This window comes from Betta splendens, chromosome 22 (assembly GCF_900634795.4).
Source record: "Betta splendens chromosome 22, fBetSpl5.4, whole genome shotgun sequence".
Lineage (NCBI taxonomy): Eukaryota > Metazoa > Chordata > Actinopteri > Anabantiformes > Osphronemidae > Betta > Betta splendens.
Window position 1 is genome coordinate 8503388 of NC_040900.2, and position 23312 is coordinate 8526699.

The 23312-nt window shown below is 40.6% G+C and overlaps 5 protein-coding genes across 9 annotated transcripts; 3 read left to right on the plus strand and 2 right to left on the minus strand.

The window, feature by feature from the left end:
• The first annotated feature begins 174 nt into the window (after positions 1 to 174).
• Positions 175 to 2633, plus strand: cdkn3 (cyclin-dependent kinase inhibitor 3). Its single transcript, XM_029139420.3, has 8 exons — positions 175 to 286; positions 737 to 818; positions 923 to 978; positions 1065 to 1109; positions 1247 to 1469; positions 2053 to 2084; positions 2191 to 2294; positions 2382 to 2633. Exons 2-8 carry the CDS (start codon positions 739 to 741, stop codon positions 2469 to 2471), a joined length of 630 nt encoding a protein of 209 aa, XP_028995253.1. The 5' UTR covers positions 175 to 286; positions 737 to 738; the 3' UTR covers positions 2472 to 2633.
• Positions 2634 to 3179: 546 nt separating this feature from the next.
• cnih1 (cornichon family AMPA receptor auxiliary protein 1) lies at positions 3180 to 8102 on the minus strand. 2 transcript variants are annotated; one of them, XM_029139435.3, is made up of 6 exons: positions 7920 to 8102; positions 7129 to 7197; positions 6847 to 6894; positions 4764 to 4876; positions 4488 to 4631; positions 3180 to 4379 (listed from the first exon to the last, which is right to left on the minus strand). In XM_029139435.3, exons 1-6 carry the CDS (start codon positions 7998 to 8000, stop codon positions 4352 to 4354), a joined length of 483 nt encoding a protein of 160 aa, XP_028995268.1. In that variant the 5' UTR covers positions 8001 to 8102; the 3' UTR covers positions 3180 to 4351. The 2 variants fall into 2 exon arrangements, with proteins under 2 accessions (XP_028995268.1, XP_028995269.1); XM_029139436.3 differs by lacking the exon at positions 6847 to 6894 and having other exon boundaries at positions 7920 to 8093.
• A 474-nt stretch (positions 8103 to 8576) lies between these two features.
• On the minus strand, positions 8577 to 14236 carry gmfb (glia maturation factor, beta). 2 transcript variants are annotated; one of them, XM_055505460.1, is made up of 7 exons: positions 14105 to 14236; positions 12600 to 12696; positions 12188 to 12237; positions 11900 to 11951; positions 11620 to 11700; positions 11460 to 11533; positions 8577 to 11317 (listed from the first exon to the last, which is right to left on the minus strand). In XM_055505460.1, exons 1-7 carry the CDS (start codon positions 14105 to 14107, stop codon positions 11246 to 11248), a joined length of 429 nt encoding a protein of 142 aa, XP_055361435.1. In that variant the 5' UTR covers positions 14108 to 14236; the 3' UTR covers positions 8577 to 11245. The 2 variants fall into 2 exon arrangements, with proteins under 2 accessions (XP_055361435.1, XP_055361434.1); XM_055505459.1 differs by having other exon boundaries at positions 11602 to 11700.
• Positions 14237 to 14958: 722 nt separating this feature from the next.
• On the plus strand, positions 14959 to 18995 carry lgals3a (lectin, galactoside binding soluble 3a). Of its 3 annotated transcripts, none has more exons than XM_055505458.1 (6): positions 14959 to 15161; positions 15545 to 15562; positions 15672 to 16382; positions 17511 to 17599; positions 17857 to 18013; positions 18683 to 18995. In XM_055505458.1, the coding sequence occupies exons 2-6, from the start codon at positions 15548 to 15550 to the stop codon at positions 18836 to 18838; spliced, it is 1128 nt and encodes a 375-aa protein (XP_055361433.1). In that variant the 5' UTR covers positions 14959 to 15161; positions 15545 to 15547; the 3' UTR covers positions 18839 to 18995. The 3 variants fall into 3 exon arrangements, with proteins under 3 accessions (XP_055361433.1, XP_028995653.1, XP_040925236.1); XM_029139820.3 differs by having other exon boundaries at positions 14960 to 15129; XM_041069302.2 differs by lacking the exons at positions 17511 to 17599; positions 17857 to 18013; positions 18683 to 18995 and adding an exon at positions 16796 to 17402 and having other exon boundaries at positions 14965 to 15129.
• Positions 18996 to 20330: 1335 nt separating this feature from the next.
• synj2bp (synaptojanin 2 binding protein) lies at positions 20331 to 23287 on the plus strand. The gene is made up of 4 exons (XM_029138878.3): positions 20331 to 20555; positions 21014 to 21150; positions 21560 to 21655; positions 21867 to 23287. The coding sequence occupies exons 1-4, from the start codon at positions 20492 to 20494 to the stop codon at positions 22005 to 22007; spliced, it is 438 nt and encodes a 145-aa protein (XP_028994711.1). The 5' UTR covers positions 20331 to 20491; the 3' UTR covers positions 22008 to 23287.
• Positions 23288 to 23312: the final 25 nt, after the last annotated feature.

The window sequence follows — 23312 nt, forward strand, 5'->3', positions numbered from 1 at the left end:
TTCTATATTTTATTAACATTGAATTAATTTTCCTCGTGTTGATTCCGCGTAAAGTCGTCTGTTCACGCGTGTGTTTGTACAGTCGTTCGTTGCCCTTTCGGTGCAAACCTTTTGCAAAACTCCTCTTCTCCGCCCGCGTGGACCACTCTGTACTATAAATTCATCGCCCACGCATTTGCCTTACGGGCGTGGTTATGAAACAATACTTGAATCTGATTGGCCGATGGGTCAACGTCAATTTTAAAACTTAGCTGTCAAATCAGTCGACGGGAGCAGAATAAGACTGGTGAGGAATAATGACACTACAGTGTTTGTTGTTGTGCACATTCATCTATAAATATGCAACTGCCAGATTTAAAATATGTGTATTATTTTTTGATAACGGTTGAACGTGGGTTTAGTTCAATTTCGCTTTGACAGATGAACTGAGCAGCTAGCTAGCAGTTGCTGGGTTCCAGTTTTAGACGTCAGCATCGTGAATTTAAACGTTAATGTTCGTGCTGCACTGTGTTATACAATGTTCTTAGTGCTATTAGTGCTAGCTACTGTCCAGACTAACACTTTATGGGATGCTCTGCTTTATTTATTGCACCTCGCCCGATGCTGCGTCACTACGACCAAAGAATGAGGTTTATGAGAACTAAACTAAGATTGTTTCTGAAACGATGACGCATTTAATTTGCTTTGGTTCGTTTTATTTCGTGACTCTCGCCATTGAATCTGTGTCTGTCTGAAGCCATGAGGACGAGTGAGTTTGACTCCTCCTCTGAAGACGAGGATGTCAAGGAAGAACATCTGACTCCTTTCCACATCTCCTGGTAACTGTCTGCACTAGTATTGGTTATCAATAATGTGTCACAGTTACCGTAAAACAGAATAATTGTGTTAAACCAAAGTTTATCATCATTTTGTTGGTTTCCAGGTTACCTCTGTCCAGTGTGGACTGCTCACAGTTTCTTGGGATATGCGCCCTACCAGGTAAATTAATCGCCTTTTACAATTTTGACTTAATTATTTTTGTTACATCTCAACAAAATGCGAATATTTTCTTTATCTCTCTTCAGGGTGCAAATACAAAGATCTCCGCCGGAGTCTGCAAAAAGATGTGGGTAAGACAGCCTTGATCTTTTCCTCTGCTTAAATTGCAATTACCTTTTGTAATAACTGATCGTGTTGTGGACCAGAGTCATGGAAAGAAATGATGAAAAAGACAAAAAGTCTCACTTGTGACTGCTCTTGTGGACAGAGGAGCTCCAGAACCAGGGCGTGCAGGACATCTTTGTTTTCTGCACCAGAGGAGAACTCAACAAATACAGGGTCCCCTCCCTGCTGGAGGTCTACCAGCAACAGGGCTTCACTGTTCATCACAATCCCTTCCCAGACGGAGATGCTCCCAAACTGGAGCAGTGCTGCCAGATCCTTGAGGAGCTGCAGGTCAGCCTCGAGAACAACAAGAGGACGCTGATCCAGTGAGTGAAAGCAAGTCCATCACACATCAAAAACATAATAAAACAGAGGGCCAATAATAATTTATCATTTTTATGATTTATATTTGGTATTATTAAATGTTTAGAATATTTCTTGAAAAACTGGTAAACAAAAAACAACACCTCTAGTTGTTATTAGTGCAATGAAACACATGCATGTACACACAACTACTGTTGAGTGTTATTGAAGGAGCTGGAGGTTCAGATGTCACTGTAAATATGGGACAATAAAATCAGCAATACTTCATCTCAGCTTCTGAATGGCTCCACAGAGTCTCCTTAATCCTCTAAGTCACCTGACAACTGGTTGTACTGGTTTCACCCATCGCTGACTTTAACCGCATCAACTCAGTGTCACGTTTTACTAGCGGAGCCTCAAACGATTCTGTGATTGAGTAAAGATGGAAATAGACACAGATACAACACCTTGGTTTTTAGTATCTGTGTGTCTAAATGTTTCAAGCCGGCACATTCTCTTAAGTCTCTAACACAACTGAACAACTGCCCTCAGCATTTAACCACACATTTGATGGGACTTTGTGGCTTTTCTTTGTCTCCCTATAAGCTGCTACGGAGGCCTGGGACGCTCTGCTCTAAGTAAGAATATTCTGCTTTTTCTAAATGTTTGAGCTTTTGAAAGCAGCACACAGTAACTAGTTTTACAGCTATATCATTTGACTGTCTCATGTTCGCTGCCCTACAGTCGCTGCCTGTTTGCTGCTTCAGTTCTCTGTGACGATGACACCAAACAAAGCCATAGAAATCCTGCGGGAGCACCGTGGAGGAGGAGCCATACAGACAGTGAAGGTCTTCTCCTTACTGCCTAAATGACAAATAGTTTGAGATATAAAAGTTCTGTAACATGTTAATTAAACTAGTTGTGTTTTTCCATAGCAATACAACTTCCTCCATGAGTTTCGGGAAAAGTACGCCACGTTCCGAGAGAGCACAGAAGTTTCTACGGAGCGGTCTGTGTCTCGTTGATCGCTCTAAAAGCAGCATCTCAAAGCATCCTCTTTAAACTTGTCACTGATTTCATTGTGATGGTGTGATTTATGTAATAATGTTCTTGCACTTTAATTGCTAGTGATACTCTTAATTTGTTGCTATTTGTTTTTGTTCTAATTAAATCAGACTCCATGAGGACTTCCTCTGATGTTGGTGACTTTTTTTTTAAATAAGCCATATGCTGTATTTTATACTCAGCTGTAAATAATAAGGAAGTCAAATGTAAAGAGGATACAAGCTTATGAACCTTATTCTAAAATTTTAGCAACAATATAATGAACCTAGAATGAGTTTGGAATCATGAGTATTTCCTGAAATGTCCTGTTTTTATTTGTAGCAACACTAACCAAAACATCCTTCCTCATTATTTGTGCATTATTTCTTGAATCCAATCAAAACCTACTGTGTGTTTGTCATGTCTGCTGCTTCGCATCACGTCCTTCATAGCCACAGTTCTACAACCTGGATATGGACAGTTTTTAGTTTAGAGTGTACATGTTGCTCAAAGTAGTAATCTGAAATAGTCCCACCATGACTTCTGCCTTTATTGGGGAGGGAATGCTTCGATCTGATTGAGTTGATTGTTGTTGGGGCTGGACAATTGGGGCAACCAACTTTAATGTGTGGCTGTTATGTACATCTCCATCAGGTGTCCCACATGGAGAGAAAACACCTTGTCCAGTCTTTCTTCAGAGTGGGATAGTTTTATTTAGATTCAAATAAATCTTTTCCTTGATGTGACAGGATGGGTTTTTATACAGACAAACGTTGATCTCCTTCCCTGATAAATGTACATATTTTAAAAATCTAATAAATACCCCAATATTTCTGGAAAAGTGATCTTAATGCTAAAGAAAACCACTTTAGTCACTAAGGAGTGTTTGTTACTGGAGACAAAAAGTAAACTAGGAAACACCCTAAAGATGTGGAGGAAGTGATGAAATGAACAAAATGCACAATGCCATTTTCAAAAAGGTACATTCAAGAGTATGGCACATGGGCAGTTTCCTAACAAAGCAGAGACTCTTCCTTCCTGATGCTAAATGCACGCTTGTACTATTGAGTCTACCTTTTTGATCGCTGATCGCTGCAATGGTGAGTCAACAGAAAGGATTCACACACAGAATATTTCCACCGGTGTCGATAAGGATTACATCATTTAAATGAAGCAACAAATGGGTCTGAAGAATGGAAGTGATTCATCAGAAAGCGCAGACGCTGTGACAATCGGACGATTGTCTCCGCAACCCAGTCTCCTTAGTGATAACCCATGCACGGCAGCCCTCGCTGTACACGACTGTAATAACTATTTTGGACTTGTCTATGGACAAGAAAATAAGTCTCTTTAACACTTTGCTATTTGTATTAGTGACAGTAATGAATCATGTGGCAGGTATAAATTAGCTACTAAAGCCTGGACTAATTCACTAATTCAGAAGCAAATGCGGTTCAGCACAGTTTAAAGAAAACCCTTAAATGTCTACCTAATTGTAAACACTCAGTTGGGAATCAAGATGAAAAAAAACTTTATTTGAATCCCAAGAATCAAAAACCACACCATTAAAAATAAAAAAAGAAAAATTAAAACTTGTCCATTCAGGTTTGTCCTTTTTCTCCATAAAATTTGACTATGGTGCCTATGGGAGGAACGCTGCGACCGAGTTACTCTCCTAGAACTGGCTAAATGTTTCCAAAACGACGCTCTGCGCTGTGAGAGGGGGATTAGAGAGTTGTTCTGCTTGAAATGGCGTCTTGTGTTGCTGAACGGTGGTCTCCAGCAGGTCCAGAGTTCCAGCACTATGATCAGTGTCTGGTCATCTACTGTACATGCAGGTCCTTTTCCTTCCTCAGGTGGTTTAGGAGCTCACCAGAACATAGATCATTCTGTTAAAAAGAGGTGGCACAACAGTTTTGTATATTACTTTCAGATGCTTGTGACGAGTCACAGGTAAATGTTGGTTTTCTAACAATACAAGCGAACTGAATATGTACCCGTAGAGATAGTAGAAGAATGACAGGAGGTAGAAAGCCAGTTTGCACCAGCCTTCTTTTTGACAGTACGCCAGGATGTCAGCATTCATGATGGTTGTTGGGTCGTAGAGTCCTGGACAGCTCATCACAGGTCTGCTCATGTACCTGCAGCGCGTAACAAAGTCCAGACTTAAGTCAGAGTGTACCGAGTTCTGTTCTGTAGGATGTGCAGGATAAAAGAGTGACTTTAGCAGGTTTAGGAACCCCATGGTTTGTGATTTGGGCTTGGATACAAACCTCCAGACGTGATAAGCCAGAAGTGGCAAGTTGAGACAGAGGGTGAGCCACTCGGCAGCACAGAAGAACATCACGCAGAAGAAGAAGTGGATGAGATACTCTGGGAGCACAAGCTGAAACGGCAACAGTTGAGCAGGAAAGGTCACAAAAGGAAAACTTTAAAGCAGTTCAAACATTGTTCTACTGTCCATCAGATTCAGAGTAAACGTATATGAAGTCCAAGCACATTATTCAGCACAATACACTTTGAACGTAGGCTGACTAGAAGGCAATGAAGCCATTTTACAAAAAGAGACGAGCTATTTAAAGAATCTGGCTCAAATAGGCCTCATCAGAGCAGAGAGGACAGTTAAATCGACTAATATGAAGTATATTTATACATTGTACAGAAAGCTGATGAATAAGTACATAAAAAACACAAAATGCGCTTCATGTCGCATTAATTGGAAAACAATGTGGAAAAGGAAACAGGGTGAAAAATTAAGACCTGCCACTTGCAAACTGGAGTAATGTGACCTCTGATGTTCTAGCTCAAACAGAGTAGAAAAGACCTTAAAGCTACGACAGTAAGGCTCCAATAGCACCCGCGGGTTTCCTCTGTCTGATGTGGGAAAAACAACTAAGGCAAAAAACAACTAAGACTCATGTGAGTTGCTATGAGAATTAGCAAACCTATAGAGACACTGTTGCAAGTGAGCGAAAAGGTTAATTTCCCACCCTGCTCATATTCCATCTGACCACAAGTAAAAGGGGAACTCCATCAACAGCTTGCTCTGAAGAATATCTGCGCATGTCAACATCACTGTTTTGCAACGAGGGCAGTCTCAAGAACCATCCAACTTCCTCACAAATGGACTGAGCGACACACTGGAGTAGGACCATGCTGTGGACACTAGCAATGTTGATGCAGCAGCCTGCTTCAGACTGACAGAGTTCTGGCTCTGGAGCGGGGTTCAGGGGGGCAGATGGAGGCACGACATGGAAGCCATGCATTCAAAAGGGGCAAACGAGTGGGGGCAACCAACAGCTCGCGGATGGAAAGGGTGAAGGGCATGAAGGAAATGAAAGTGCTGAGGGCCTGTGATGTGTTGACATCCTGCACTGTGCTGCCAAATACACAACAACTGATGACAGCACAAAAAAAAAACAAAAAAACGTGCCAGGTGAGCTGAGCGCTCCACACGCAAAAAGACAAACATGGTCAAAACTGCCAATCGGATTGATAGAGATGCATAAATCTGTACTTCAACTAAAATAACTCCTACTAGCGAAAGTACTGGCCAATCACTGGTTCACAATATTGCTGAGCTGATGAGATTTGGGATTCTGCAGCCATCTGCTCTGAACCACAGGTGATCCTGGTTGGTGCCAACACTGAGCTCATATTACAGTGGCTTAGTTTTGCTAATTGCTGTCAAAAACCATAACACACAGCTCAGACGATTACCTAAAAATATAGTTACAACATCTAATTAAATGTTTTAATATGTAAAACCTTAAGAAAACGGAGTATGAGCTTATCTAGAGATGATTAACCTTACTTTCTACTTTTTTGAGAACTGTAACCACTATGCAAACAAAGGGTAGGTTGTAATAAAGATCATGCATGTTTTAAGCATTTGCAAGTCTTTTCAGTTAACAGCTACGCTTCACCAAAAATTAGTATCTTAGATAAAACAGCCAAGAGAAAAACTTATCAATCTGCTCCACATGCTCTGCTTCTGATGAGCATCATAGCTGGTCTGCCTAAAACTGTAGCTTTAAAACTCAGAACAGGAATTTTACATTGGCTTATGAATATAGGACAGTAGCAAACAATTTTAGTTCTAAAATGCTTATGGCTGCAAAATAACCAATTATTGACATCTACCACTCTGAAATTAAAACTTAGGAAAATTAAATGCTGATGCACAGAAAATTCAAAAACCTGTGATGAAGGTGACACATGTCTTGCTAAGCTGAGCTCCACCTTTAAGTCTGAGATTAGTTAACTGAAAAGACGATTGCAAACACTTCCCCGTGCAAAATGACAAGACTGCAGACTGAATTCAACCGAGCGGGCAGTTTAAAGATTGGTACAAACCTTCAATGCAATTTTGACTCTTTTAATCTTTTTGACCTTTTCAACTGTCTTTTTGCCGTTAACGTAGTGTAAAAACAAAAAAAGGCAGATTAGGAAAAAACAAAACAACAAAAACCGTTAGAGTTTGACAGCTGACAAGATCACTGAATTCATAAAAAGCAGGTTATTTAGCAAAACAGTGCAGAGAAATGGTTCAAAGAAGATAGGCGGATACAGTCGTCTTTCAATAGAGCACATCTGCATGCAGCCAGTGAGGCAATGAAGGAGTGTAATTTTACTCACCGGGTTTAAAGTGTTACACTGATCTATAGGGTTCTTGTAGTCAGTCTTCAGTTCATCAAACGCTATAATCTGGTGAAACAAGATGACAAGTAGAACGCATTAAATATTAATAGCACACCTACAAATATCACAGAAAGATGACGAATGTCTGTGGAATGAATGATAGAATTAATGTTTTATTAGATCTGTGAGGAGATATCTGGAGGATTAAGTGTTTTCATATTTAGATACGAAGACAACAAAGACAGCTGATCCGTCCGGATGCCGGTGACGTTACAAATGTAGATCAGGGATGGCTTGTTGCTCCATGTCTCGGGGTTGGTTAGCTAAGCTGCTCATTAGCAGGCTAGGCGTAAACGCAGCACTAATCATTTGACGATCTTTTTACGATAGGGGGCGTCACGTGTCACAAACAAGAGCTGATAAGAGGCGATCAATGGGGGCAGCGTACCGCACAACGGGGTTTAGAGAAAACACATTGGCGATTAAACTGCTAACTTTAGCAGCTAGCCAGCGACATGGGTGTATTCCATTCATTCCAGCACAGCTGGGCTTAGCGGTTCCTTGTCGGGGCACGGGGCTGTTTGTATGGCGTTCACCTGGACACGTTCTATCCAGAAGGTTTCCAGATCTATCCGCGACAATTTACGTAAAACCCGTAAAAACGGATTTAAGTGGCTACGAGAGAAGAGTAGCATATAGCCTAGCCTAGCATTAGCCCGATCTTCCCATGCCACTCGCTCTTTCCCCTACTTTTATCAGCCCGGGCTGTTGGCTAAATATCCACTTACATGCCAGATAGCGAAGAAGATCAGCGCCGCCGTGAGCAGCAGGGCAAGCATGTAACAAAAGGCCGCGAACGTGAACGCCATTTTTTCTCCGGTTCCACTGGCAGGGTCCTGGCTCGGTAGGCGGGTGATGCAGGAGCTTCGCCAGTGCGTCTTCTTCTTCGGCGGGTGTTTAACACGCGCCGCTTCCGTGTTACCGCCATCTCCTGGAGGTTGTAACGGTCTCGCGCCACCGCATTAAGGCGCTGCAGTGCACAGAAAGGAACTGCCGACGCTTAAAGTGGGTGAGAATACGGAGTTGTTTATTAAGGGAACAGTGAGTTTAATACTTCGATAATAAAATATGTCTGTGTCGGTTAAGGTGGAGCTAATTTAATTACTTCAAGCAGCTGCAGAGGTTCAAACCATAAATCAGAATCGAAACGAATCACATTTACGACAAACAAAACTAATATTGCTGAAATGTTTTAACAATAGAACATTTACCTTTGATTTATAGTGAAGTTAAAAATTATGTTAATTATACAAAAAGAAAAATATGAATATAATAAAAATATAGATACTTTAGTTTTTAACTTATGAACCCCTAAAATAAATTGTAGTGAATATGCCACATTAATACTACACAGCTCCATAAAACATCACATTGAAACAGAAGGATGAACATCACTGTCATTTTATTTCCATAACGGGACAATAGACACTATAAAGTATGGGAAAATACAAAGATCTTAAGTTCACTGATGCCGTGAGGCAGCTGGTTATGGTACATGTTCAGGTGTTTTATTAAAAAAGGTAAGAAAACAGAATAGTAGGCATCTGATCATGGAACACCGACATCTGAACAACACGTTTGCAAATGAATTCATAGTTATTCAAGAAGTCAAGTATATAGAACAGGTCCACCACACAAGAAGGAAGGTTAGTAGATCCACAGGACATGACCAGATACACGGCTCAAAACCAAAGGGAACTCTTATTACAATAGGCAAATTATTTTCGAAAACGCGATTGATGTACATTGTGACAAGTATCTAAATCATTACATTGACATATTTCAAATGAATACAAAGGCTGTTACAGTGTTGGCCTGTGTCAGTCTTGTAGGAACAATCCTTGTACTTCAGTCAACAGACATCCTTAGGTTCCGATTGTGCATTTTGAAAGGCTTCTGCAAGTCTAGGGTCTAAAGGCCTCATTTGCTGAACTTTTTCCCCCTTGCAACAGCAGCATAATACCGGCAAGACAAGTGATTAGTTATATCCCAGTGCTCCTGTTGGCAAAACCCTGTTAAGAGAATGTAGTATATCAAAACGACGACTAACATCTGACAGCAGAAAAAGATTCACACGAAACTGTGTGATTGTGCGCGAGTCAAAAATCCATTCAATTTAACTGGGATCATATTTCGACAGGAAATTTCTTACTTTGCAGATCAAAACTTTTCCAATCACTTATTACACAGCTGATTTGTCCGGTTTCCTTTTTGGTCTCATGGAGACATAAATATGACAAAAACTAAATTAAGACAAAAGCATTGGTTACGGTTGACTTAGAAGTGTCATCATACGGTAAGATTGTGTTGTTGGGGCTTTACACCAGCCGCCTCCCTCATTCATCACTAAAGTAGAAGTGTCTCAGTAAGACAGCAATAATGATCGTTGATGTGAATGATTGTTTATTGGGGTCAGGCCAATATACTTAGCTAATCAAAAGTCTGCCACTTGATTCATCCACTACTTATAATGATTAAAAACATTCAGTAGCATCTGCAATACAATAGAGTTTTCTTATGTAGCTTTTAAGTCCCTGGGGACAATCGCCCTGCTCTTAGAGTGTTTCTTAAATTGGTCTGGACTTTCAATGTGCTGCAATTCAGGATCTAGTTTAGAGAAAGTTGGTATTATACAGCATGGCCATAGCCAAATACATACTTTCTGTGTTTGGAAAGTCATATAGTTGCCATTATATCTCAAATTATGTTTATTTTAAAACTAAACTTGTATAGAGTCTGCAGATCACAAATCAAGGTGTAGCCTTAAATACATGGCTCCACTTCATCTTAGATATTGGCACAAATTTGAGCAACTGGCAAATTTAAGACCAGCATCACCTTTAACATAGCTCCTGTACACTGGTCGATTGCTGTTCTGTATGGAGACATGTAAACTGTCCTGATGCTGTCCTTCACCAACCAAGTCCAACTTATAAGCACAATCGGCATATGGAGACGTCTCAGTTCCCATTCCCAAAGCTGTGACCGTCTCAAAGCAATCAAATAAAGTAGAACATTCGTAAACACTAATAAGAATGAAAGTTATAATGCACAATTTATCTAACAATCTCCCTAAAGACATAGTAACCCTCTAATATACAGCAGACCAGCAGAATAAAATGAGGGCATAAAAATGGCCAGCATGTGTCGCTGCTTTCAACTGTCATGTCAATAAAGATGAAGGTTTGTTGTGCAGTTGTTCAACCTGGAATGTTTCAGTAGACATTTTGTTTCATGAAGTGATAAATACAGAGTAAAGGTGGAATACAGTGATTCACGCTGTTCCTTGCCCAAACAGAAACTAAACTGATCTGAGGACAGACTCACAAGGGCATGATGAGCACCACTGCAGAGCTTCTACCAGACTGTGCACAGCAGAGGGTACATGTCTGTACGGCAAATCTGAGTGTCTCTTGTGAAATAGTCTTAGTGTCTTCTGCAGACTAGAGTCCTAGTTTGTTGTCAAAATTAAAATTTGAATGTCCTCAAATAAAAACTGAAGGAGAAACGAGCAGAACTCCCTCAAATTATGTAAAAATATCTAACAAATAAGTAAAACTAAGGAAAACATACAGTTTTAAAAACCACTGTGTGTGTTGTCAAATGTCTTTAAATTGTCCTGAACATGCTCAGGAAGGGCGAAGCAATGTTATGAGTATCTGCCCACTTTGAGTGCTACAGTATGGGAGTGTTAATTCAATACAGACACGTTACTGGCACATGGAGAGATAAAGGAGACAAAAGAAGACCTGCGTCAAATAGTAATGTCAGTTTCAGGCTGCCACTTGGGTGATGTTTAGCTGTAGTCTGCCACAGTGAAGTTTTCAAAATGCTGTGATTGCCTGAACTTCCTGGTTCATTCGTAATATGTTACAGTATAACTCCTCCAAATAGGCCTGAAACTGAGTGCAGGGAGTATCTGCATGCACTATATAAATCAGGTCTGGTACAAAGAGGGGGAAACATTAACCACGGTGTGGTCACCCTAGAGATGACACGAGTTGTGCAATCTGGATTCTCCACACGCTGCAGACCTCTGGATGAGCTACAGAGCTTAACGGAAGAACCCGAGTTTCTCTCTAAGCCACTCCTCTGTTAGGTCCTCTGTGTTCCTGATCTCAAACACCTAGAAGAATACAGAAAATAACCACAAAAAAATAGCATCAAGACCCTTAGCTTACACACACATACACATTAAACTACCTGTTAAATAGTGGATAGATGTGTGTTGTCTCATGTTGTCATTGGTCAAAGAACATCTTCCTAACCTTGGTCAGTTGAACAGTCTGCACCAGTTTGTTTTTGCTTCCTGCATACATCATCTGCTGCTCTGGTCTGCAACCTGCGCAACAAAAATAACCCATGAAAAAACTGAGATCAGGTTTGCATTCATACAAATCTGTAAAATACCCAGGCAGAGTTCCTTACCCACTGGACTGGAGAAGATAAAGCAGAGCGGATAGGACACACGTCCGTCATCATGCTGGTACTTATAACTGTACACAATAAATGTTCATGGTGCTAAGGACAGTTAACAAATTCAGCATCAGGACTGTTTACAAGAAGAAACACAATTAAACTAAAATGCACATAGTGTGTGACATTAAATGATCTATTTCAACCACACTTTCACCTTTTTAAATTAGTGAAAAAATCCTGGACACACATCAGGAATAGTGGCAAACTATTAGGTGATTAATGAAAGGATATCTTGGCTGTCTCTCAGGAAGCTCATCCTTCAGATCATCAGGAGAAATGTCCTAAAACATGACAGAGGGTTAATAATTAGCACTGTGTCATGTGGTTTCTCACTGGTGGTGCAATGGCTTAAGTTATGTTTTAGCTTGACACACAATTATCACTTAACATTGAACAACTGTCAAAGCAAGACCAGAGAAAGTTCAAAGTTCATAGAGAATCAAAACTTTGTCTGTTTTCATTACTGCCCACTTCTCTGTCTTTAAGTGGAAAATATGCAGTTAAAGTAGTAACTCACCTCATGTTCTTCTTCAAGAATAACAAGCTGCTTGTCTTTGTCAATCTTCACTGAAATGTTAAAGAAGACAGCAACATCAGCATGTGGTCTGAAATATTTAGCTTCAATTCAGTAATAAAAGTGGTAATAATGGAAATGTTGCATTTAGAGTGGATGCCATTTAAACATGCTGTGACTCCTAAAGTAACCCCACTTAGCATTAATGACATTTTGAATCAGAAAGTAGAGGACAAAGTTGAGCTCAGTTTGACACTTAAACTGTTAAACTCCAGGTGTTACATTTATTGTTTTTACTAATAACAGAACATACTGTCTCAACTTTACACTTGGGTCACATCCACTCAATTAAAGCAAGATTCAGGCTTTTGGAAATATGATCCACAGATTGAGACATTGTGTTGCCAGCACTCACTGATGATGGCCGCATTGTTGGTCTCCTTACGGAAACGGAACTCCTTCAGCTTCTTAACCAGATCTTCATCCACATCACAAACCACCAGTGATTCACTCTGACACAAACAGGAACACACAAATACATTTTTTTTTAATATCAAGACCATAACAAACAGTGGAAATGCTCTGGTATAGAAGACATTTTATTTTACAAACTAATGAACCAGGCTTGGCCCAAAACGAACCCACAGAGAGCATAACGTTCACCTGGACTACATTACACTGCAGAGTCACAGACTGAAGCTGTAACTCAATTTAATGTTTCTCACAACTGAAGTAACAAGGACCTGTACATGTATGTTGTCTTGAAGCCATGTCATGTCGGACACACCTCTCCTTTCTTAATCATCGGATTTAATTTGGCCCCTCCGGTTTCCAGCACCAAACTTATACCTGTGCCTATTGTAGCACTAACCCACAGGCAGAAGACAATACACCAGGCTGTGTGTGATCTCATTGGTCTGAGCCTCTGTCACGTCCACACAACATTACATAACTCCAGCACAAAGACAAACTCTGCAAAAGTCTGTGAATGCTATAATTACACCTCCCTGAACAGATGGCCGGTGGGAGCCAGGATTTCTCAGAGCTCTGAGAGATCTTCTCAGATTAGGCCCAGGCTGGAGTGTCTCTAGCTGGGACTCTTGAAAAACAGGATGCGTACGTGGGAGAGAGATGAGGAACAGGCGTGACAATGAAAGGCGGAGGTTTACAGGTTCACTTCTGGTGTGGGTTCGTTCATGCGCTGACAGCGAGCTAATCCAGTCAGGAAATGGGAGTCAGCTAACTTAGTGCGGCTGCTTCAGTGCGTTTAATGCAGAAACCGCAGGGAGAGGAGAGCACGCAGTTGGTCCAGAAGCCAGGGAGAAACCGCAATTCACCATGACTGGAGCGGGCTAACGTCAAGGTAGCTCCCCCAAACCGAGACATGTTGAAACACATCACGGCAAGCTACCCACACGACTACCGGAAGCCCTCAGTATAACTTCAAAGTAAATGTCGCAAGACAATGCAACATATTTCAAACTACCAGGTTCATACCTTTCACCTCTTAGTACTTTTATTTGCTCATTAAAATTAAGTGTTTAAGTTTTTTTAAACACAAACTACAAATTTAACAATGTATCACTAGTTGCCAACCTGCTATTACCGGCAGTTCTACTAAATACTAAAACCACTTAGGCTTCGTTACAACAGAAACGCATCTTAACGGAGTCGTTGCGTTTTGCGCCACTGCGAAATTATTTTGAAATCTAACGCCGGAAACGGCCACTGCTTTTTATCATTTTTTACACAGGACAGAGGGTGGAACTAGTGCTAGGCTAGCACGCTAACGCTAGCCAAACCAATCTCCGACATTACTTTGTCATCAGTAGTCGCTGAATTTCACGTTAGTTAAAAGCACATACATGAAAATCAGACACGAACGCAGTGATAGCCGCCCCGTAATTATACTGAACTTACCATATTTGTGGAGTTAAATGTCTGTAAAGCTGCTGCTGCTGTGAATGCTGGAGACGCTTCCAGTATGTGTTTTTTTTTTCAACTTCGCATCATCTTGTGACTGCTTTGACCAATCAAACAGAAGCACCAGCGCTCATAACTCGCCCGTGCTGTCCTGTGATTTTTGCAAAATCTTATTTCGTGGCATTAAGTTAATAACCTTTATGAATACAAAGTACAGTGAATGGGTGATTGTTGAATATTGTTGTGACCTACCTGCAATTACTAATCTAGTATATATTAAAGTATTTATCCAACAATCAACTGTACTTGTTCAGCATTTATATCGAGTTAAAATATAAATATACATACACTTTCTACTTATACTGTGATATTTAAAGCAGTAAAGTAGACAAAATTCTTGATAATTTGTGCATAGAGATATAGAGATGACAAATTCTGTTCATAATTTAAATAGTGTAACTACTATCATATTGTATTGTGCACGTCTGTCTCTCCAGGGTGAAGGACAGAAGATGTCGCTGTTGTACATATTGTATTTGTTTTGATCTCAGAATAGATGGTAAACTTTGGAATCATTTATACCAGCTCTTTAATCTGGGTCAGTAAATCGTTAAAATTACATTCTTTTACTTGCGAAGCAAGTGGTAACAACGTGTCAAAGTAAATGTAGTGGATAGTGCGATAACAGCCCATAGCTTGCTCACTCTTTTCACGTAATTACCAAAAGAATGCGATTAGCTTGAATGAATGAGAAACCCATCGCCTGTGGACGACAAATCAAGTTTTCTTATAAATATAGGAACCCGGGCGTGTTCACGAGCGCACATAAGCACGCGCGCGCGCCTCTGTGTGTGGAACGCGTCCACCCTTCGGATGACGTCACCAGCCCTTCCTTTTCAAGAGTTGTAGTTGAGCAGATTTAACGTTAGCTTGTAGTCCTGGACCGCGAGAGGCTGAATTAGCGGGGTTTGTTGGTTTCCACGCTCACTGATCGCACTATCATTTAAAAGGAGTCTGGCAAGGTGAACTGAACGATCGTTTTCTACTATTTACTGTACGTTGCCAGCCTGACGCTAGCATAAACAAGCTAACCGCTTGGGCACTAACTGACAGTTGACGCTAGCTCAGAGCTAACGCTAGATCCGTAGCTAACTAACTGCACAATGTTTGTGAACTGCCCAGTAAGTAGGTCTTAGTTGACAGTGAGTTAAAGTCAGAGTAGTTTCTGTATAGTTAGTTTAAATATTAGGTTAAATGCCACTGTTTCGAGTGTGTTTAGCTGGATTTTGTTGATCACCAGTGGGATATGGAAACATTTACTCTGCTGTTAGTCAGAGCCTGTGTTCCATGCCCACCAGTGTTTGACAGCTGTTTGTGTGGTTGTTATTGGTACTTACATAAAAAAGTAATAAAATACCTGTTTTGTTTTGTTTCCAGACCATGGACGACTTCTCGGTGAGTTAATTGTGCCCCACGATCCATCATATAGTGACAGGTAGTGGTTAACCAGTTTGTCTGGTGCAGTCACACACACACATCACTTTTCCTTTGTGTTGTATTTTAGCTTTCTGATGCTTTAGGCGATGACACCCCAAGCCAGGCAAAGAAAATAGGACACACCAACCCGTCTGCCCCTCCCAGCAATTTCCCACCTGGTGCAAACCCAGGATGGCCCGGGTCAGCCCCTGGAGCTCCCACCCAGCCCTCTGCTCCCAGTGATTTCTCTGGTGGATCATCTGGCCCAGGAGCACCAGGGCAGTTCCCTTTCCACTCTGGTCCTGGAGCACCAGGCCAATATCCAGGGCCTCCTTCAGCACCTGGTGGTTTCCCCCCTGGTCCTGGAATACCTGGACAATATCCACCTGCCCCAGGAGCCCCAGGGCATTTCCCATCCAGCCCTGGAGCTCCTGGGCACTTCCCTGGCCATTACCAACCTGAAGGAGCTCCAGGCCATTTACCTGGAGGTCCTGGTTCTTACCCTACTGGACCATTTTCTTCAGGCCCTGGAGCTCCCCCAGGGCCTTATCCAAATATGCCCTTCCCCAGCCAGCCAGGAGGAGGCAACGGGATGTACGGAGCTGGTGGTCCAGGTGCATTCCCCCCTCCAGCTGGCCCTGGCTCATTCCCTGCATTCCCTGGTTCTGGAGGCTTTCCCCCAATTCCCCATGGGTCATGGGGACAACCTGCTGGTGGAGGCTTCCCTCCTGCTCCTGGCCCCTTTGGTCCTGGGCCTATGGGTCCATACGGTGGGCCTTCTGCTCCAGGCGGCATGCTGGTGAGTACCTTTAGTAATTCTTTTCTTACCATCAGCATTTCTTTGCAGGGTGTTTTTGCTCAGGTGTATTTGTATAGGTTTGGTGTGAGAGATTGGGGATTTCAGTGTGAAACATTATAACCAGCAAGTGTAGTTAATTTTTTTTACTGTGGTTTGGGTTCACTTGCTGAAATTGCTACTTTTATTGTTAGTGTTTTTCTAAAATATTAAGCATTGTTTATTGGGCTTCTGGCTTTTTCTGCATGTGGTGAAAGAAAGCTTTCCTAGCTTATTGGGATATACTGCAGGATTATAATATTTCCACCGTAATCCTGTCGCATACTCTGTTCCTTGGGCTTTGCTGGGGTGCAAAGAAAACATGAAGTGGAGCAAGTCTTCAAAAGTAGTTATCAAAATGTATTTTTGTCTTTCAGCCCAGATATAATCCACCATATAATTGAAAGCAATGAAATCAACTTTTCAGTCGGACACGGACATCACTTCCAGAATCAGCGCATGGTTTGATTAGTGCCAAAGACTAAAGATGATCGCAGTATACATTCAAAGTGTAGTTCAGTCTGCCTAATGTTTTAACTAAGTGCAATATGATTTAAAATGAACTTATAAATTAAACCTACTTTTATTGTATGAAGGCATATTTGTATTTTTGGATAAAATCTGTTTTACTACAATAGGCATGTTCATTGGTCTTTCTGCATTGACTTGTAACTTTTATGTGATTCAAATTAAAGGGTTTTTTGGTTTTCTGTCATTCTGCATTTTACAGTTAATGTATTTATTGTGTAAAATTTGAAAACTTACTTTTTTTTTGCTGATATTGTCTCAACTACTCTGTTGCATAAGAAGAGAATAAGATTACTTCCTGGGGCGTTGCACTAAGAATGTAGGCCGGGTCAAAGTTTTGAGTAATAGTTACACATGGTTACCTTCTCTATTATGACTCTATTGAAGCAAGTTGTATTTAAAACTGAGCCTTTCTGTATTTATCCATGAGCATCTAATATAAATGGGTAAAATCACCATAGTCTCTGTTACTTCATATATACTGTGATTTAAAAAAAACACACAATTTTACTTGATAAGTCCTAAATGTATTGCTATGATATAAAATGTAAATGTTTCTTTTAGATGGTGCCCTATGATCTTCCTCTTCATGCTGGAATTTTGCCGAGACTTTTGATCACAATAGTTGGAGAACCCATACCTGGTGGAGACAGGTATGAACAATATTCGGCCTTGAATTCTTCTTTCTGTTTATTTGAGGTGGAAACATAACTGGATTAAAATAACCCTGAAAGTTTCCATCCTAATCCTCAGAATCAGAATGTTGTCATCTTCAACATGTATGTTGACATTGAACCAATGTTGTCATTGGAAAACGATTCTTATGCTACTGTTGATGATGAAATACAAATTCTGACGCTAAAGTTACTGTGATAGATTTTTTTTTAATCCATACTTTTTGCTCTTTCAGGTTTCATGTAGACTTCATGAAAGGTCCGGATGTTGCCTTTCACTTCAACCCTCGATTTAATGAGCAAACTGTTGTCAGGAACTCCAACATTGATGGAAACTGGGGCCCTGAGGAGCGGGGAGGAGGCTTTCCATTTATTCCTGGACGTCAGTTTGAGGTGCATATAATAGTTAGAAGTGTAACTGACATAGGGAAACTTGTCAATCTATTTTCGTCAGTAGTTAATCACTGTCGCAGCTTTGGTCCACCCATAGAACTGTGTTCTCCAAGCATAATTCTCAGAACTGTGTGGGCGTGTATAAACCCGACCTGACACTCCTGTTTGGTTTTTTTCATTATTTTGCCTTATTTTACAGATGTCCTTTAGTTATATAGGTAAAGTTCATTCCCATGTTAAATGTCAATAAGGCAATGAACTTCACACCTTAACTTACTGTAATTTACCCAATTTTAACCTCAGCAGAGACCTAATCCAGCAGTATGTTATACTGTGCGACCTGTCTGATACCTTAGGGCAAATGCTGGATCTGAAAATGGTTCCAAGTTATTATTCAGCTTGATAATGTGATTCATCGGTGCTCATGTTGACACTCAAGTAAGGTAGGGGAGGTGCATTTCTAACATGCCAGTCAAGTCTGTAATGTTATGCAAGACAGCACATTCAGTGTTCAGGTTTTTTGGAAGTATGGACAGTTAAAGTCCAGCTCCACTAATGCTCAAGATGTTAATAAGCTTTGGTTTGTTATTCTCAAGTGTCAAGTGTTTTAGCTGTATCCGTTCCTGATGATAACCTTGGGGTATAACGTTTTCATTGATCTCTATGCAGCTGAAGATCCTTGTTGAGGAGGACATGTTCAAAGTGGCAGTAGATGGCACCCACCTGCTGGAGTATGAACACAGGCTCGGTGGGTTTGAGGACATTACCCTGGTACGAGTAGTCGGAGACGTCGTCCTCTACAGTGCAGCCCCAAGCATGATCTGAATTTAAGAGATGGGCAACTACGTGCAGCACAGGAGACATGACTCAAACTTTACCACTCTGTTTCTATGATTCAAATCCCTTTTTAAATGCTTTAATGCATTTGATGGAATACATGAAGTACATAGATCAGTAAAGTGCAATCTTTGTCCATCTGGCACGTGGCAATGGCAGATAAATCTTTTTTTTAATCTATTAGGATGACATCAGATCCTTTTCTTATAGCCACTCAGTCTAATATATTTAATGACATAACAATATGAATAATGTGAGGTGAAGAGATACTTTAAGACAATATTCTAATTCTCAATGTAAGCCCTGTTGGCCAAGTGGGAATGTCTCAAACATTTCATCCTGTGCTAGTGAGCTGTTTTATTTTTGCAATTCATGTATGTTGAGTACTGTCATTTTTTTCAAATCTTAATAAGCCTTTAATGCATGAGAGTGATGCTTTAATTGGTTCCTTTCACCTGGCCGTCCCCCAGGATGCAGTGCTCTGAACACACAGTGAGGTAATCATGTATTTACATCTAAACACAGACGTTGAGCTCCCTCTTTCTGCAGTATTCCTACTTATGAGCTCTTAGACTGGATCTCCATGTAACACTTGATGAATCATGTTTTCATTTTGAAGTCAAAAAAAGGTTTTGTTTGAAGTACAATGTGGGAATGTGAAAAGCAGGGGACTCAAATTTGTTGCCAAAGGAACAGTATAATATTTTGAAATATTATGCTTATAAATAAAAGAGGGGGCAAAAAAAACTTGTAATGTTTTACTCAGAGTGTTGTTCACCAATTACTTTCCTGTACAGATAATAAATGCAATTTCCCCTGATTTTTTTGATTTGCTAAATTTGCTGTATATTTTATCATCAAATCGACACAGTCCACTTACAGGAAGCATTTATATCTGTTTCACAATCGCAACAAGACAATGAGTTAAAGTTCTCACAACTGACATTGCGGTGTAACGATATACCAGTTGTGTATTAATAATAGTTAATGGGGATGAATTTATATTTTGTATTGACAGTCTGTATCTGCAAACAGCCTTGTAAGTCCGTCAAACAAAAAAATTGCAGGTTTTACCTCGGAAAAATAGTGAAATAAATCTTACATGTAAATCTAACTGAATATAGGTTAACATGTACAGATATTATACTGCCATCTGCTGGGTGAAAGCAAAACAACACTGCTGGTGGAAATGTGCACAAGCACTATAACATTTCTTAGCATCTTAATTATTGAATACGTTAATAACGCATGCTGTGGACATGTTTATGCAAAGAAACACCCATACAGATAAACTCACCTTTGAACCCTGTGGGATTTCGTTCATGATTTAATACTATTCTTGGCAGATGTTCACACGAGCCAATAAACAGCAGAACCGCCGGCTCGAGAGAAATCTTTTAGCGTGCACGTGCATTTCCATTGAACAACGTTACGCTGTAGTGGCGCGCTCGTAGACCGGATGTCTGGGTCAAAGGTCAACCTTGCAGTTCCACGTCCGGCCATGCGAGGACAGCACGACCCCAATCCAGCCGCTGCACCGGAGGAAGCAAACCGAAACTGCTCAATGAGTTCACCTTCAGATAAATAGTTTGCCCGTTTACCCTCTGAACATCTAGTTCGGTCGTTTGGTGGTCGGGCGAAATGAATGGCGCGCTGCATTCCTCGCCCGGCGTGGCGGACATACAGCTGAAGCGAGGCCCGGCAGGTAGGAGGACACGTTTACGGCCATTCAGCCAATTAGTTAGTTACTTAGCTAGCTGCTTAGCTACGTAGCAGCGAGTCCGCGGGGTAAAGGCAGACTTCTTGGGAAGTGAAAGTCGCTCAGTACACGTAGGAGCCGCAAGTCGTCCGTTTAATTTAGAATTACTTTGATTCAGCGACTTTCATGCGCTGTTGACATCCTACAAAATAAAGCTCGGCCTATCAAATGGCCTAAAAAGCTTCGTTTAACCCACTCTTTTGTTCATTCGTCTGATTGGGCTTGTATTTATTATTATGAGCTTTTCTTGGAACACGCTTCTGGGAATCAACACAGTGTTGGAAGCGTTCATCCTGTACTTTGGTCCACGGAGATAAATGTTGTGATTACATCAGCTGTTTGTGCTCATCGAAAGTTACCGAAAAGCCTCAGCCCACGCCAGTGTTTGTGCGTATGATCTTTAGGCCTTGGCTTCAATATTGTCGGGGGCATGGATCAGCAGTACGTTGTAAACGACAACGGCATATACGTGTCTAAAATAAAGGACGATGGAGCTGCAGCGTTGGATGGAAGACTCCAAGAGGGCGACAAGATCCTGGCGGTAATAAACACTCTCATGCAGCCTTTCCTGGAGTTCACGACTTTTAGTCGAGTACTTGCGTATTTGCAAAAGTCATCTTTAGCTTTTTGAAGTTATTTTCTGATACTTTACACGCAACAAAGTTATTATTTGATAATTAATTTAATCTCTGGAGCAGACTTATAACTGGATTTTTGTCCATTCCAGCACATTGGCTGGAAAGATGACCCTTGTAAAATCAATTAACATAGATGCATGTTTTTCTACAATAATAGTTGGTGGCCTCAAATTAGAATTTTCATTTTCCTACTTGTATGAACTCATCAGCAGGGCAGGCACTAAGATTACATCATTAAATTGTAAAATAATTTTTCAGATTATAGTAAATATATTTACAGTATACTTATTTTTGTTTCATGTGGCTTTTCAGATCAATGGAATGAAGCTTGAAGATCTGACGCATCGAGCTGCAGTGGAGCTGTTCAGGACAGCAGGGGAGGATGTAAAGCTTCGTGTCCTGAAAAAGGTCAAACTCATAATCACTTAAATGTCTTTTGCTATTATATGTCTGTAGATTTAAAAAAAAAAAACAAGAAATAGATCCTAATAAAAAAACTCTAATAAGCCTCCACCTCACTAACTGAATAGTCATCTTTGAGGTTTTAATTTGATTTAACACTTCTTAAGTGTTGTTTTTGGACGTATGTTTACACTTGTTTTTCCTCTGTATCTTGCAGTCATCCTGTCACACGAACGGACCCACAGGCACGCAGCCCGAGCACCCATCATCTTTCTCCTTACTGGGAACGCTGTCTGTTTTAGCAGGAGCTGCTGCCATCATCTCTTTAATTTACATGCGGCAAATCAGGAAACACTAAACCTAGTGCACGTGTATGTTTATATTATTTTTTTAGATCAAAAACTTTGCTCAAGGCCAAAGAAGAATGAACTAGACATTTATTTTTTGGATTAGAATAAACTGGCGCCACTGAGTTTCTCTAAGCTTTGTGATGCCCTCGCTATGCAAATACTTGGTTATTTATCACAGACATTACTTTAATAGGTGACTCTCTGATGATAAGAAGAAGAATGTACTCATGACATTCCTTCTGCTGGGCTGAGCTCATGCAGAGACAAACGGTTAAGTGCAGATAACTATGAAATAGTTTAAGTTGAGGTAGAGGCAGGTCAACTCAAGCTCCAGCGTCCTTTTACAAGCTGGTGTTGGATTCAGTCCCATGTTGATCTCTCTGCACTCCCATCACTGAATGGGTGTCGTGAAGAACTCATTCCTGCGCTTTCAGTTTCTGCTCAGTGTTCTTGCGACTCGGTTTGATTTCATGGGAGGAGAGGCATCCTGCTGTGCTGCTCAGATTGAGCCGTGTGGCTGTAAGAAGCTGCTTTGTTTTGTTGTTGTTTTTTTTTTTAAGGTGATTAGTAGTTTCTCATAATTCCCAAGTAATGGTGGTATTCGGCTTGGTGTCCTTTTAACTGTATCAATTAAAGCCAACAAATAAAAGGATATGACTGCCCTGGGTTCACCGTCCAACTGTATCATGCAAATGCTTAAGTCAAATGTTTAATTTGAGATTTAATTATTTTGAGTTGTAACAGCTGGTAAATGATGTGTATTAGGCTCAGTATGAATGTTGGAAAATGGTGGAATGAAGGAAAGACCAAAAACGGCTCCAGCCAATTCCTTTACGCTTCCAGAGCAGATGCGTCTGTAAAGTTTTAGTGCTGGGAGTATTTTTCAATGTCTGTCTGTTCAGTAATTTGTTTTCTGAAGGTTGTCTGTAAATGCATTTCATGCCAAGGTGTTGAGTGGCATTGTGAATATGTTCAGCATGCCAAAAGTCTAGATCATTCTCACTAATAAATTATAACGATACTGTTTGACATCCAAGCAAGAAATTCATGCTGTTTTTCCATTTAAAAAAACATGTAAAAAAATGCAAGAAATAGATTGATTAATTTATAAACTGTCATTTTCCTGCTTACCTCTTGATATATGCAAGCCTTGGCAACAGAAATATGTATTATTGTTAAAAGTGTGTCTTGTAAAGATCAAACGATGAATAGGCAAAGCGTGACAGCCCAAAGTGGCCACAGGCCCTAATGTTGTCAGTTTCCTTTCACAATAAAAGTCGGAACCAAGTCCTGACCATATATAGAAATGTTTA